Here is a 15,245-nt window from a genome sequence, read left to right on the forward strand (position 1 = left end):
TTAGGTCCTGGGCAATTCAGGAGTTGAATTTAGAGAGAAGATGATTGTTTTTCAAATGGAAATCTGAGCCAGAAGGTTGGGTTCCCTGGAATATCTTAAAGTGCAAAAGTAAATATTTTGAGATGGAAATCATGGAAATTATGAAAGGAAACAAAATAGGAAGAATGGACTCAGGAGGCTTAATAAATTAAAGCAAATACTACATACAGAAAGATAAAAGGAACTAAGTTAAGTGGGGAGAATAAAAGAGCACAAGGTAGAGAAAAGTATTCTTAAAAATTCATCTTAATCAGTGTTGGATGAGTATAAAACATGGAACATACTGGTCAAGGAAACGGTGACATTTATTTCAAAGAGAAGAGTAGAGCAATGTGTAACAGGAAAAAGTACAGTAACCATGAAAACAATATTATAGTAGGTCTTCTATTTTTGTGAAAGAGTAACAATGAATAGTACCTGAAAACAGCAAAAATTTGAAATGAATATTATCTTTTGGCTGGTGATATAATTATAAACCTAGAGAAGTTAAGACATGCCAGTAAAAAACTGAACCTCCAAAAAGTAGAAAGTTGCCTGTGTATAACAGAAAAAAGTAAGTAATTTATACCATTTCGGAATGTTGCTATTCTCTGGTACTTTTTTCATATAAAAATTAGGAAGTATAGATGTCTGTATTTCCTGATACACCTTTCCTTAAATTCTAAGGTGCCTTCCTTTATATTTCTCTCTTCTTGGTCATATTTAGAACTCAAACTATATTTGAAGTTCTGTGATTAAGTGATTCTAAACAGGTAGGAATTATGGGGCTAGTTTGTGATGCTCTTTGGAGTGTGTAAACCCTATCTGTTAAAAATGGCAAGATGATCTTTAGTTTTTGACATGTGTACCATTACTCTATAAACAATATGTCACATTCAACATAAAAATTACATTTTTCTGCCTCCTGTGTCCTTGAAGGAACAGTAGATTTTGGATGAGCCTTGCACAGGAAGTTGATGGATGGAGGAAATCACTCGGTGGTGTCTGAATTTTTGTTGCTGGGACTCACGAGTTCTTGGGAAATTCAGATTCTCCTTTTCTTGTTTTTCACAATATTTTATGTAGCAAGCATACTGGGAAACCTCCTCATTGTGCTCGCAATCATCTCAGATCATCACTTACATTCCCCAATGTACTTCTTGCTGGCAAATCTCTCCTGTATCGATACCAGTGTGGCCAGCATTGCAACTCCAAAGATGATTTATGACCTCTTCAGAAAACATAAAGTCATCTCCTTGAAAGGGTGCATCACTCAGATGTTCTTTATCCATACTGTTGGAGGTACAGAGATGGTGCTGCTGATAGTCATGGCTTACGACAGATACACTGCCATCTGCAAGCCCCTCCACTACCTGACCATCATGAGCCCGAGGATGTGCATTTGTCTTCTGGCTGCTGCTTGGAGCATTGGACTCCTCCACTCTGTAGTCCAGCTGGCTTTTGTTGTGAACTTACCCTTCTGTGGAACCAACAAAATGGATAGCTTCTATTGTGATTTTCCTCGGTTCATCAAACTTGCATGTGTAGACACCTATGGACTGGAGTTCCTGGTCATGGCCAACAGTGGTTTCATCTCCATGGGCACCTTTTTCATCTTGATTGTGTCCTACATCTGCATTTTGGTCACAGTTCGGAAACACTCTTCAGGTGGTTTGGCCAAGGCACTTTCCACTCTCTCAGCTCACATCACTGTAGTAGTTTTCTTCTTTGGTCCTTGCATTATTGTGTATGTGTGGCCATTTCCTACCTTACCTGTAGATAAATTTTTAGCTATCTTTGATGCCATTATTACACCTTTTATGAATCCTATCATCTATACACTTAGAAATAAGGAGATGAAGGTAGTTATGAGAGGACTCTTACTCAAGGCTGTATGTTTCTGGAAGAGTCCTTTCATGCACAGACTAAGAAATTCAGATTAATTTTGGGTATTCTTGAAAATTAATTTCTTTAAATATTTCAGAAATCTTTTCAATTCAGTTTACTTCTCAAAATTCTACTGTGAAATCTCTTCTGTCTCTCTTCTGGAACTCTATTTTGATCTACTTAAATTTCCCTGAGGAGCTCTTGTTTTAAGTATTCTGTTAATATAAGAGAGGAGTTAGCTCAGCCTCGGAATATTGTTCTTATTACTGGAGATCATGTCTCCTACAGTGGACTTCAGTGATTGTGGTTTTTGAAACTTCACATAGTGGAAGGAATTTCCATTAATATTTAACTTGGGCATTCTTCTTTCTGACACTGATTCTGAAGAGCATATCTCGTCTAATCCATGTATGTACCTTTGTTTATGCTACCTGAGTGTCTCAGTGTCTATATACTTGTAGATAACTGATTAGGAATAAAAAATGCAAAAATGTTTTATTTTATGTGAGCTAAGTTTTTAATTAAATAAAGGAACAAATGGAAATTAAAAAGAATGCATTACATAAATCTACAAATGGATACCAAGTTATAATGAAGCAATATATTATTTTATATGTTAAATTATAATGTACATAATTATTTTACAGATGATTATACTATTCCTAAATATCAAAAGTAATAGTATTTAAAGAGAGTGTTGCACTTTCTGTCTGATTTACCAAATGAGTATTTGCAGGTGTGATATGAATAAACTACTATTTGAGTGTGGATTACACATCTGTTAGGAAACTAGCCTGCCTTCCATTACCTTCCAAATGATCTATAGCAAGCATTTTAATGGCACTAAATGTGCTAATGAAAAATTGTGAAAAGAAGGTCAAAAGAATAAATTAATATTATCCTATCTCTTGCACAATTTTGGTATTTAACTTCAGCTAAAAGATGAGATCCTGTTGAACTTAGGGATAGATATGATTTTATAACTCTTCTGTAGCTTTTTTTTTTGATACAGTGTCTCATTGTGCAGTTCATGCTAGTCTCAAGTTCACTATGTAGCCCAGAGTGGCCTCAGACTCACAGTGATCCTTCTGCCATAGCCTTCCTAGTGCTGGCATTACAGGCGTGTTCCATCATGCCCAGCCTTGTCTGTAGTTCTTTAGCTATGTTTTTTTTTTTTTTTGTACCGGGAATCGAATTGAGGAACCTGCACTTGCCAGGCAGGCACTTATGCTGCTGAGCTATATCCCTGGCCCTTGTAGTTCTTTAGCTATGTATGAAAAGATTTCATCTTACATGTTGCATGGCTTTGAAATATCCTCCAAGTCAGCAGTAGTACGTTTTTCCAGTTATTTATTTATGTTTATTTTATGAAAAATATGCAAATCAAAATTTCATAATAAAATAATAGGACAATCAAAATAGTTAATACAGTGAGTATTGTCAGCTTTAAACTAGTTAATTGCTGTACAAGATATAGACTTATAATTCTCCAAACAATATTAACACAAACCTTTCTTTTCAATGAACAAAGAGAAACTAGCAGTATAACTATCTTGTATTTTGGGTTTTTCCTTTTCCCTTTCTTCCTTTTCCCTTTCTCGTATCATAGTTCTTTTTTTGTTTTGAACAGTGTTTTCCATTTCACAATATCTGTTGTGCATTTTGCTTATTTACTCTTATTTGAAGTTATTTACTCTTACTGAAGTTATTTACTCTTACATTATTTACACTCTCTTGAAGTTTAGATAGCTCAGTTTGAAGGAGAAATTTCACATATAACTTTTAGTGAGCTTGTCATTTTTCCTTAGAAAATTATTTCTTATGTACTTCTTCCCTAGCTTGTCTTTTCAAGTTGGAATAACTAGATCAGTTCCTATTTGCTGGAATCCTACTTACTTTAAATATTTTGTTTTTGTTTTTGTGTTGATGGGAATAGAGCTGAATGTCTTATACATACCTGGCAAGTTTCTGAACTAAACCCTGTCTCCTATATTATTTTTTTAACATTGCATATCTTTGTCCCTTGCTTTTCCTTTTCAGTGTAGAAGGAAACTACTCCTCTCTCTCCTCACATCCTATTTGGCCCTTTGGCATTGAACCTGCCTACAAAGAAAACAGAGATTTTAAAAATGCAAATCTAATAATATGAATGTTCTTAGTAATCACCCATCATATAGGATCCATATTTCTTTTATAGGAGTGATAAAGTCTTGGTGTTTATTAACTTGTATATATTGATATCATATTTTGGTGAATTATGTAAACTTTGAAACACCAAAACCAGGACTGTCTGGTATGATTGGACACTATTAATATTCTGGTACACATATTCTGTCTCACAATAAATTGTGTCAGTGGCTGTGACTCAGGAAGATAAACATAAAATACAATCTTTACTGCTATGATTCAATATAGCACCCATGTGGGTGTTGAGTGATGAAGCTGCTGATCCAGGAGGGTACTAAGCTTCAAAAACCTGGAGAAGAGTTTGAGAAGCCTTTCCCTTAGACTGAGGTTGAGCTGACACACACTGTACTGTGAAATTACTGATAGACTTCATGAAATCAATAATATTATCTAAAAATATCAGACTGCACGAACTCAGTAATGTTATGCAAGAATCTGTGCATTTTTGTTCTTTTTTACAGTGTTTTGTGACTTGAATAAAGCCATGATCTTGGAAAAAAAATGGAGACCAAGACAACTAATATTTTTCAACCTGAGACTGTTTATATTGTCAATGGCTTTATGAGAAATTTGTGTGTGTGTGTGTGTGTGTGTGTGTGTGTGTGTGTGTGAGACACTGATGACTGAATTGATTATCTTGTGCATTCTAGGCAAGCAGTGTAGGCCTTGTTCATAGTTGCTTATGATTTTTTTAAAAGAAAGTTTGTAAAATGCAGACTGAATGATAACAAAATTTGGTGAAGTCTCATCTATTTTTGCAATCATGCTTTAAATATGTATGTCCGAAGGATTTTGCCAATTTTTGAGGATTTGTCTTTTTTATAGCAATTTTCTGATTCCAGAAAAATACAGGCATATTAAAGAAAATTAGAAAAATACACAGGACTTGTGCCCTGAACCCCTGGAGGTCACAGGCATCAGCAGTCTGTGATTGCTGTTTGAGCGGCCTGGGTCTGGCTCCTGTGCACTTTCTGAACCGACGAGAGAAGCAGAAGCAGGCAGGTGGTGACCCACTGCTACTACAGTTCCCAGATGAAAACCACGGAGAAAGCCAGGTATTTCACATCTACATCTTGGGGGCAGACTAGGTGACCCAGGACCCCACTGTCACACTCTGAGTCTCTGCCCTCTGTGCACCAACAGGAGACAGGAGTTCCTCACTCAGAAGGCCTGTGGACTGCTCTCACTGGGGTTCATGTGTGGGTCCTCCCTGCACGTGCCTGTGCTGAGTGAGTAGGCACTCCAAGAGCTGCTGGTACCATGGTTTGAGTCTGTGCTTTAATTGCATCCCAACATCATGGTGGGCACAGACACAGACAGTCTGTGATTGCTGTTGGTGTGGCCTGCATCTGGTTCCTGTATGTGTCCTGAACTGAGACACCACATCAGGTGGTCCACAAACTGTTGACCCTGCAGTTGATGTCTGGGTTTTGCCTGTACCCTGAACTGCCTGGGGATACAGGTCCGTTGGACTGGGATTATGCCACATAATGATGTGCAATGCACATCAAGGCTGTACACATGCCATGAACTGCAAGGGAATGATGGACCAGATGGTATGCCATGAGCTGACACCAATAACTGCATTTGAGACCTGGGATAACTAGATAAACATCAGCAACTGCCAGAAAACCCCAGACTAAGTAGTGCATCTCATCAGACACTGAGGGACAAACGTGATGAACAGGAAAACTACAGACACTAGCAGCATTTGCTGTGCAGTCACTGAAAAGGTAAAATGAGCTTTCTGCATCTGGTAGCAAGCATGCCAAAACAAAAGAATAAAACACAATCCCAGAACTTTACCCCACTCAGAACAATTCCAGGAGACATCAACATAGGAGAACTTAGTAAACACACACCTGAAATTGCTGAAATGATTGCAATGGAAGTAAAGAAACAACTCCATAAGGCCATAGAAGAGATCAGATCAGAAATAATCTCTCAGGCAAAAAACAAAATGACAATAATCATGAAAGAACTGCTCAGAACATGTGAAGAAGAAACATATAAGAAAATAGAAGAACATAGGCAATGAATAGAAATGTTAAATGAAAAACATAGAACTGACTTAGAACACATGAACCAGATTCAAAGAGACTTCCTGGAAATCAAAGCTTCCACTGGAATCTGCCAAAACTGCTTGAATGAAGCTGAAGACAGAATTTCAGATTTTGAAGACAGCATGGCAGCTAGTGGCCATGAGAGAAAGCATCTCGTAATATCAATAAGGATCCCGGAAAAATCAATTCAACAGCTGCAAGATGAGGCAAAGAGGAATAATGTATGACTAATAGAAGTCAATGAAACAGCAGGAGGCAACACAAACAACATAAAAAGAATCTTTTCAGACATAATAGCAGAAAATTTCCGAAGTATGGAAACAGAAACTGATATACAAGTAAATGAGGCATATAGAACTCCAAACAACCACAACCAAAATAAAACTACACCCAGACACATAAGAGTCAAGTTCCCAGATCTCCAGCAAAAGAACAGAATATTAAAAGCTGCTAGGGAAAAGAAACAGATTACCTATAAAGGAAAGCCCATCAGAATCACAGCAGACTTCTCAGCACAAACCATTCAATCGACAAGAGTGTGGACTGAAGTATTACAGGTCCTGAGAGGAAATAGCTTCTAACCAAGACTGACGTACACTGCCAATCTATCCATCAAATTCAAATGAGAAATAAAATATTTCCATGACAAAGAACAATTGAAGAACTTCATGAGTACCAAACCAGCATTACAAAGAGTACTGAAAGATATTCTAGTCAGAGAAAAATCTGACTGTAATTTCAAGAATAACAGTAGAAAAGAAATATCAAGAAGAGCAACAAGTAAACAGGTAGAAAAAGTAGGAAATCAATGCAAAGAAACAACATGACATTGATAAATCAACACATATCAGTTATAGCCATAAATATAAATGGCCTCAATTCACCAGTGAAAACAAACAGGTTGGCAGAGTGGATTTAAAAAACAAAATTCAATGATATGCTGTATACAGGAAATACATTTCACTCAAAAGGAAATCCACAGGCTGAAGGTCAAAGGATAGAAAACAATCCTCCATGCAACAGGAACACAGAAAAAAGCAGGGATAGCTATTCTGTTTGCAGACAGTGTAAACTTCAAACTGAGAACAATCAAAAGAGATAAAGAAGGTCACTAAATACTTGTCAAGGCAAAACTGCAAAAGGATGAGATAACAATCATAAACATCTATGCACCAAATATGAGAGCTCCAAACTATATAAGATGAAACTTAACAGGCATGAAAACCCATATAATTAATAACACTGTTGTAACAGAGGACCTCAACACCCCATTGACACAAAGAGATAGGTCAACTGGACAAAAAAAATCAGCAAGGAAATAACAGATCTGAACCAAAGCTGTGAACAAATGGCCTTAGTAGATGTATACAGAGTGTTCCACAAACAACATCAGAATACACAGTCTTCTCTGCTGCACACAGGACTTTCTCTAAAATAAACCACATTCTAGCTCATAGAGCATACTTACCGAAATGTAAAAGAATTGAAATTATCCCATGCATATTATGTGATCACAGTGCAATGAAATTGGAAATTAATGACAAAAGGAACTTCAAAAACTGCATAAACACTTGGAAATTAAACAACAATCTCCTGAACAACCAATGGGTCACAGAAGAAATTAAAGATGATATTACAAAATACCTACAAACAAATGAAAACATAAATACAACTTACCAGAGTGTGTGAGATGCAATGAAAGAAGTCCTAAGAGGGAAATTTACAGTGGTGAACTCACATATAAGGAAAACAGAAAGAGAACAAATAAATATCTTAATGCTGCCTCTTAAAGTTTTAGAAAAAGAACAGGTCAAGTACAAAGCCCAAAGAAGAGAGATTATAAAGATTAGTGCAGAAATTAATGCAATTGAGGCAAAGAACACCCTCCAAAAAATAAATGAATCAAAGAGTTGATTCTTTGAAAGATTAAATAAAATTTCTAAACCCCTAGGCAACCTTTTCAAAAAATGAAGGAAAGAACTCAAATTAAAGCAATAAGGAATGAAAAGGATGATATTACTACAGATTCCACAGAAATTCAGATCATTAATACCTGCTTTGAAAATCTTTACTCCCATAGGATAGAAAACTCAGAAGAAATGGGCATTCCTAGCTATGTATGAATTACCAAGGTTGAGTCAAGAAGGTATAAAAATTCTGAATAACCCAATATCAATTAATGAGATTGAAAACACTATTAAAAACTTACTCACAAAGAAAAACCCGGGCCCTGATGGATTCACAGCAGAATTTAGAAGAAATTTGGGGAAGATTTAATACCAACAGTCCTAAAACTCTTCAAGGAATTTGAAAAGGAAGGAATTCTCCCTAACTCATTTCTGGAGACAAGTATTACATTATACCAAATGCAGAGAAAGACTCAACCAAGAAAGAATTACAGACCAATCTCCCTAATGAATATAAACACAAGGATACTCAATAAAATACTAGCAAATAGAATGCAGCAAATTATCAAGAAAATAATACATGATGACTAAGTCGGATTCATTCCAGGAATGCAGGGTTGGTTCAATATTCGCAAATCTATAAATGTTATATGCTATATCAATGGAGCCAAACACAAACACCACATGATCATCTCAATAGATGCAGAAAATCTTTTGACAAGGTTCAACATGCATTCATGATAAAAACTCTACAGAAAATCGGAATAAATAGTATTTACCTCAACCTGATCAAAGCCATCTATGACAGTCCAACAGCTAACATCATTCTAAATGGACAAGAACTGAAAGATTTTACTTTAAAATCAGGAACAAGACAAGGATGTCCACTGTCAGCACTCCTGTTCAATATAGTTGTGAAACGTTTTGACAGAGCAATTAGACAAGAGAGCAATATAAAAAGAATAAGGATAGGAAAGGAAGAAGTAAAAGTATCATTTTTTGCAGATGACATGATATTTTACATGGAAGACCCCAAAACTGCACAAGAAGACTCCATGAATTAATCAAAAAATTCAGCAGTGTAGCTGGATAGAAAGTCAACACCCAAAAATCGATAGCATTCCTATACACAAACAACAAACATACTGAGAGAGAAGTTAAAGAAACCATACCTTTCATAATAACATCCAAGAAATTGAAATATTTAGGAATCAGTCTAACAAAAGAAGTAAAAGAACTATTTTTTTTAATTTTAGAAATAAAAGGAGGAAAATACTAACAGACCGACAACATTTTACAAAATAGCAAAGGATCAGTACAGACATTACAGAGTTACAAACAGAGTGGTAGGGAATTAACAATGCTTATTGTATTACATATTGGTATCTTCAATGTAGTTTCTCATGAATAAAAGAACTATTCAATGAAAACTACAGTACTGTGAAAGAAGAGACTGAAGAAGATTTCAGTAAATTGAAAAATATTCCTTGCTCATGGATAAGAAGAACTAACATTGTGAAAATGGTCATACTCCCAAAATTGTTGTACAGATTCATTGCAATTCCCATTATACTACTATTAGCATACCTCACAGATCTCAAGAAAATATGCCTTAAATATATCTGGAATCAGAGCAGATCCATAATAGCAAAAACAATCCTGGGCAACTAGGACAAGTCAGGTGGAATCAAAATCCCTGACCTGAAATTATACTACACAGCTGCTGCAATAAAATCAACCTGGTATTGGCTGAAAAATAGAGTTGAAGATCAATGGAACAGACTGGAAGAAACAGCCACAATCAAAAACACACTGAGCCACCTAATCTCTAATAAAGGTGCCAAACAAACTTCTATCTAGACTATATAATGAACTGAAAATTATCAGCCACACCAAATTCAAAGACACAGTGCAAATTGGACAGCTGAGAGAAATACACACTTCTCAGATAAAGAAATACAAATGGCAAATAAATTCATGAAAAAATGTTCAACATGATTCACCATTGAAGAAATGCTAATTAAAACAGCATTGAGATTCTGTCTCAGCCCAGTAAGAATGGCTAGCATTAAGAAATCAACCAATAACAAATGCTGGCGAGGCTGTGGAGAAATAGGAACTCTTCTCCACTGCTGGTGGGAATGCAGACTAGTGAACCCACTGTGCAAATCAGTTTGCAGATTCCTCAGAAAACCAGGTCTGGTGGTCCCATTCAACCCAGCTATTCTCCTTCTGAGTATTTTCCCAGAAATCTAAAAACATCATATCACAGTGATATATATATGCACCTATGTTCATAGCCACACAATTAGTAATTGCTGAATTGTGGAAGCAACACAAATGTCCATCCACTAAGAAATGGATAAAAAAAAATTACGGTATTTTCATATAATGGAATATTACTCAGCTATAAAGAAAGATAAACTCATGGCTTTTATAGGTAAATGGTCACAACTAGAGAGCATACTTATAAGTCAAATAAATCAGACCTGCATGTGCAAGCAGTGCATTGTCTCACTAGTGTAAAACTTGAAAGATTAAATAAAAACTAGGTGGTATGATAGACATTGTGAAATGAAAGGAAAATGCTCAAGGGTAAAGGGCAACTGGGATGTGGGAGAAAAGAAGGGAAAGAAGGAGAAATTTTGTATGTATGTATACACAAGATAGTTAACATAGTTGATATACTGTCTTCTGTGTCTTTTTTGGAAGAAAGAGTTAATGATTCCTTGATTGATCAATATTGCATGTCTGTATTTGTTTGTGTGAGAAACCACTTTGAAGATATCAATATGTAATACAACATCCATTGTTAATTTCCTACCACTTTGTTTGTAATTCTGTACTGTTTTTATTGTTCTTTTGCTATGTTGTAAATGGTTGTCTGTTTGTTAATGTTTTCCTTCTTTTAGTTTTAAAATAAAAAAAGAAAAATACAGAGAAATATTTTAATATATTTCAGTAACTTTTTAAAAAACAATTATTAGAGGTAAAAATGGATATGTAATCTCAACATAAGCAGAATGAAATAAATAATGTGAATCTTTCTTCTATGGATGATTAATGGCTCTAGAAAGGTTGCAAGGTAAATACATTTACAAGTAAATTTGATTTCATCAGTGTTGTGTGGTAAAGTTTTATTAGTATGTACTTTCTTGAAGAATGTGGAATGTTTCTATAGCTATTATATTTAGAACTTAGCTTTCACAGGGCAAAGTGGTGCTTACATGCAGTCTGTACTCACAAATTGCTCTGAAATATTCATCCAGAGTAATAGGTATACATCTGTGTGAGGAGATGGGATATACAGAAAGTCATAAAAATGTATTTTTAAAAAACTAGCAATTAGGTGAAACACTGAAATATTGGTTATTAGAAATATAGGTGAATTAACTGAAACAATATACTCTGGAGGTGAATGAGCAGGGGCTCAGTGAGGGCAAGGATCTCCCCCCCAGTGCAGCAGTAGAAGGAAATAATCAACATTCTCCTGTGAGCACTGACTCAGGTTCTGGACAGAGATGCAGCTTGTGTAGACCGAAATTCTGACTACAGCTAAGTGTACAGAGACAGGAGTAGTAATTTCTACTTTCTCTCTTCATATATAGACAGGATCAGTTTGGGGAGCCATCTTAGAAACTTGCCCTCCCTTCTGCCTTGGTAGGAGAAGCAGAAAGTGGACCTGGGCTAAATTGTGGCAGGATGCCATCTTGAGTAGCTTCTACTGTGTAGAAGTAGAAAATGTCCATACTTTCCATAACTCCAAGGTATCACCATGCTACAGGGAAGAAGTGGGTATCATTCTTAGTAAGTTGAGTGAGTCCTAAAAGTGTCTGTTTTTTTAGGTTTTTTTTCTTTTTTTTTTAGTTTTTCTCTGGTACCGGGAACCGAACTCACGACCTTCCGCTTGCCAGGCAGGCGCTTTGCCCCTGAGCTAAATCCCCAGCCCCAAAAGTGGCTGTTTGTAACACGGTAAAAGTAAAATCATGAGATAAGGAGATAGACCATATCCCCAGGCTTATGGGAGACTGAACTTTGGGCTGGGAGAATTCCAGTGGTGCAGAGGGATAGCATGAAACAGCAGCAATTTGAGTGTAATGGCGGGCAATGGGTTCAGTCATGTGAGTTTTGTGGTGGAAGAGGGTCTCAGTCTAGGCTACTCTTACAAGGATCAGTGGAATGCTGGACCCCAGAAGACCCTAATATAAACAGTCTTTGTGTGCCCATTTGCCCTTCCATCCACTTGGAGGTACTTGGGTTGAAGATAGTCACCAGTCACTGGCCAGCCGTGTCTCCAAAAGTGTGATTAGGAAATTTATGAGGTTTGGATTCATGCTGTAGGATTTCGCATACACTGAGTGAATGACAGAGACATTAGACAATCTGGATTCGCTGCCACCTCACTCCCAGATGCAGAAGAGTTTAAATCAGTAGGTGGAATTTAATGGAGCAACTATGTGAACAATGTAAGTTCCATCTACCAGCATAGAGGGGTGGAGTGGAGCTTCTGCTCTGCTCTATAACGTCTCTCCTCTTTGGACTGAGGTAGAGGAGAATTCTGGACTAATTTAGACTCCAGTGTAAATAGTATCACAAAGAGGAATAGATATATAAGACCTATGTTTTTTTCTTATTTTAAAAAGTTTTTAAAAATAACATTTCTTTTTGTAAGTGCTGCGGGGTGTGTATATGTCTTTGTAAGTGCTCTTGCATGCCAGTTTCTCCTTTTACTTCTATAGTGTCTTATCTGACACATTATTTTTTCTCACAACAGGTATGTTTCATAGGGATTGCTAAATCAGTGTTTCTGTTAGTTCATTATTTGGATTTAATCTCCCTGTATCTCCTCTCACTTTCCATTCATATTCTCTACTCTTTTCTTTCTTTTCTTTCCCTCTCACATCTTGGAAACTTCCTTTCCTCACTTCTCTTCTTGCATTTAAATACTACTATTAATACTTACTTTTTCATCTCTTTCTATTTTTTAGAGAGCGTGTTGGGAGTAATAATTCGTGCCTTTGATTCTAGAGTGTCTTACCTTGATTTTTCTCAAAGGTTATAGATTTTTTTAGTTTTTGAGATAAGGTTTGCTTATGTAGTGCAGGCTGACTTTGAGCTCACTTTGTAGCCAAGGTTGGCTTTGAACTTGCAGAAATCCTCCTGCCTCAGCCTCCCAAGTGCTGATTACAGGTGTACACCACCACTCCCAGCTATTAAAGGTTATATTCATCAAATGTCTTCTAAGTTTATGTTTCTGCTAGTTTACTAATTAGATCTGTGAGAAACTGTGGCCCTATCTTTTCTGTCAAAAGATATAAACTGGAGTGCCTTCATTTTAAGCTCCAGTTCACTTTAGGCTGCCCTTCTCCACCCTTTATACCAGGGTTAGAATTGGTACAGTTACAGACATGTGTGCATAGCTTGGATCTAGAGAACACAGCCAAGGACTTTCAGTTTTCCGTACCACACACCCCTTTTTAGCAACTCTGCCGAACAACCCTTTAAGCCTTCCCCTTGCACCACTTAGACTAGTGAATTGGGATAGATTGTGAATCTTCAAACCAGGCAATGGGGAAAAAATATCAGCCGCTTCTCACATGTTAGAGATAAAAATGAACCTGCTGCAGTCTCTCTGTGTGTTTACTATCTCGCTTAGAGGTGTGTGCACCCTTCTGTAGAAGTAAATCTGCCTTGTTGAGATTTCTTGGTGTCTGAGTGATTCATTATCTGTTCCAAACAACTGAGCTGTGGGCATATTCCCAACAGAATGTACAACCATTGTACATCTTCACTCATGTTCAAGTTCTATTTCCTTTTCTATTCTTTCTTTCTGTAACCTCAGACAATCTCTCAAATTTTTCTCCCTTCTTCCCTTTTTCTCAGGTATAAAAATAACATGAAAAACTGTTATTTTTTATTGCCTTTTTAACTTTAATTATTTTCTTCTCATATTTCTCAGCCTATTCTTCATTATTACCAGTCTTTTAATTTCCTGGGTTATGAAGTGATTGAGAGCATTTTAAACAAATTTTAAATTACACATTGCACCCCAACATGAGCAGGGAAGCCATACTGGATGTGTGGTGCTATGCTATGCTAATAAACAGGGCTGAGCCAGACGTCACTTTCCCCACCCAGCGAGCACACCCATGCAGGACATAGCTCCCCCAAAAGAACAAGCAGGCATTAGACTTCTGGGAAGATGGCAGAATGGTGAGCAGCAGAGAAAGAGCTTCTCCAAGATTTGGTGTGCAGATAACTGGAATATAGCAGTGTGAAGAGGAGAGGCAAAAGAGTTAATGTGAAGGAGGCAGCTGGGTCCCTGTGACCCAGGAAGGATCAGAAATAAGAAGAGAAGCCCACAGGAAAAGTAAAAAGAGAAACATTAATAAAGAAGAACGAGGAGGAGGTGGCCCTTTCTGAATCTGGACTCACTGCATGGGAGGGGTAGCTTGGGCCTCAGACATACGGTGACTGATGGCAATCTCAGAGGCTTTCATGGAGAAGTGCACCAGTGCAGTGGAGTGATGGACGCAGTGGACTGCGGTGGCTGTTGAGTTGTCCCAGATCAGACTTCCTGCAGGGAAGGGTGATTGGCCAGGAGCCATCTTGGAGAGAAACCAAGGGACTCAGCGCTTAGGACTCAGAGTAGCTTGCTGGTTGGGACTCAGAGCAGCTGCTTGTTCTACCTAGTGGTTCCCAGCCAAATTCAAACCTGCAGCAGGCTGGGAGGGTCTGATTCAGGCTTGCAGCCAGAGGCCAGCCTGAATTTTAGTGGAAATAGGAGTCCAGACTTGCTGGGATTATCCACTACCCTGCTGTGGAGCTGCTGACTGCGGGGGCTGATTGATGGGGATTTGAACTGTGTCTGCTCATGTTGTCTACCAATGGCAGGAGCGACATATTTTGAAGTGGACATTCTTTTTTTCTTCTTTCTTTTTTATTTGCTCTTGTTTTTATGATTTTGAACATGATTTCTATTTATTTTTGTTCTGTTTTTTCTTGTTTTTTAAATTTTTAAAATTATTTTAAAAATAAAAGGTGAAAAATACTAACAGACAGACAACATTTTACAAAATAGCAAATGATCAGTACAGACAGTAGAGTTACAAACAGAGTGGTAGGGAATTAACAATGCTTGTTGTATTACATATTGATATCTTCAAAGTGGTTTCTCATGAAA

General features: G+C 37.0%; 1 protein-coding gene across 1 annotated transcript; it reads left to right on the plus strand.

Moving 5' to 3' along the window:
• The first annotated feature begins 995 nt into the window (after positions 1-995).
• On the plus strand, positions 996-1,961 carry LOC102029688 (olfactory receptor 4F3/4F16/4F29-like). Its single transcript, XM_005414976.2, has one exon. It carries the CDS (start codon positions 996-998, stop codon positions 1,959-1,961), a length of 966 nt encoding a protein of 321 aa, XP_005415033.1.
• Positions 1,962-15,245: the final 13,284 nt, after the last annotated feature.

This window comes from Chinchilla lanigera, unplaced genomic scaffold (genome assembly GCF_000276665.1).
Source record: "Chinchilla lanigera isolate Chin_1 unplaced genomic scaffold, ChiLan1.0 scaffold00213, whole genome shotgun sequence".
Lineage (NCBI taxonomy): Eukaryota > Metazoa > Chordata > Mammalia > Rodentia > Chinchillidae > Chinchilla > Chinchilla lanigera.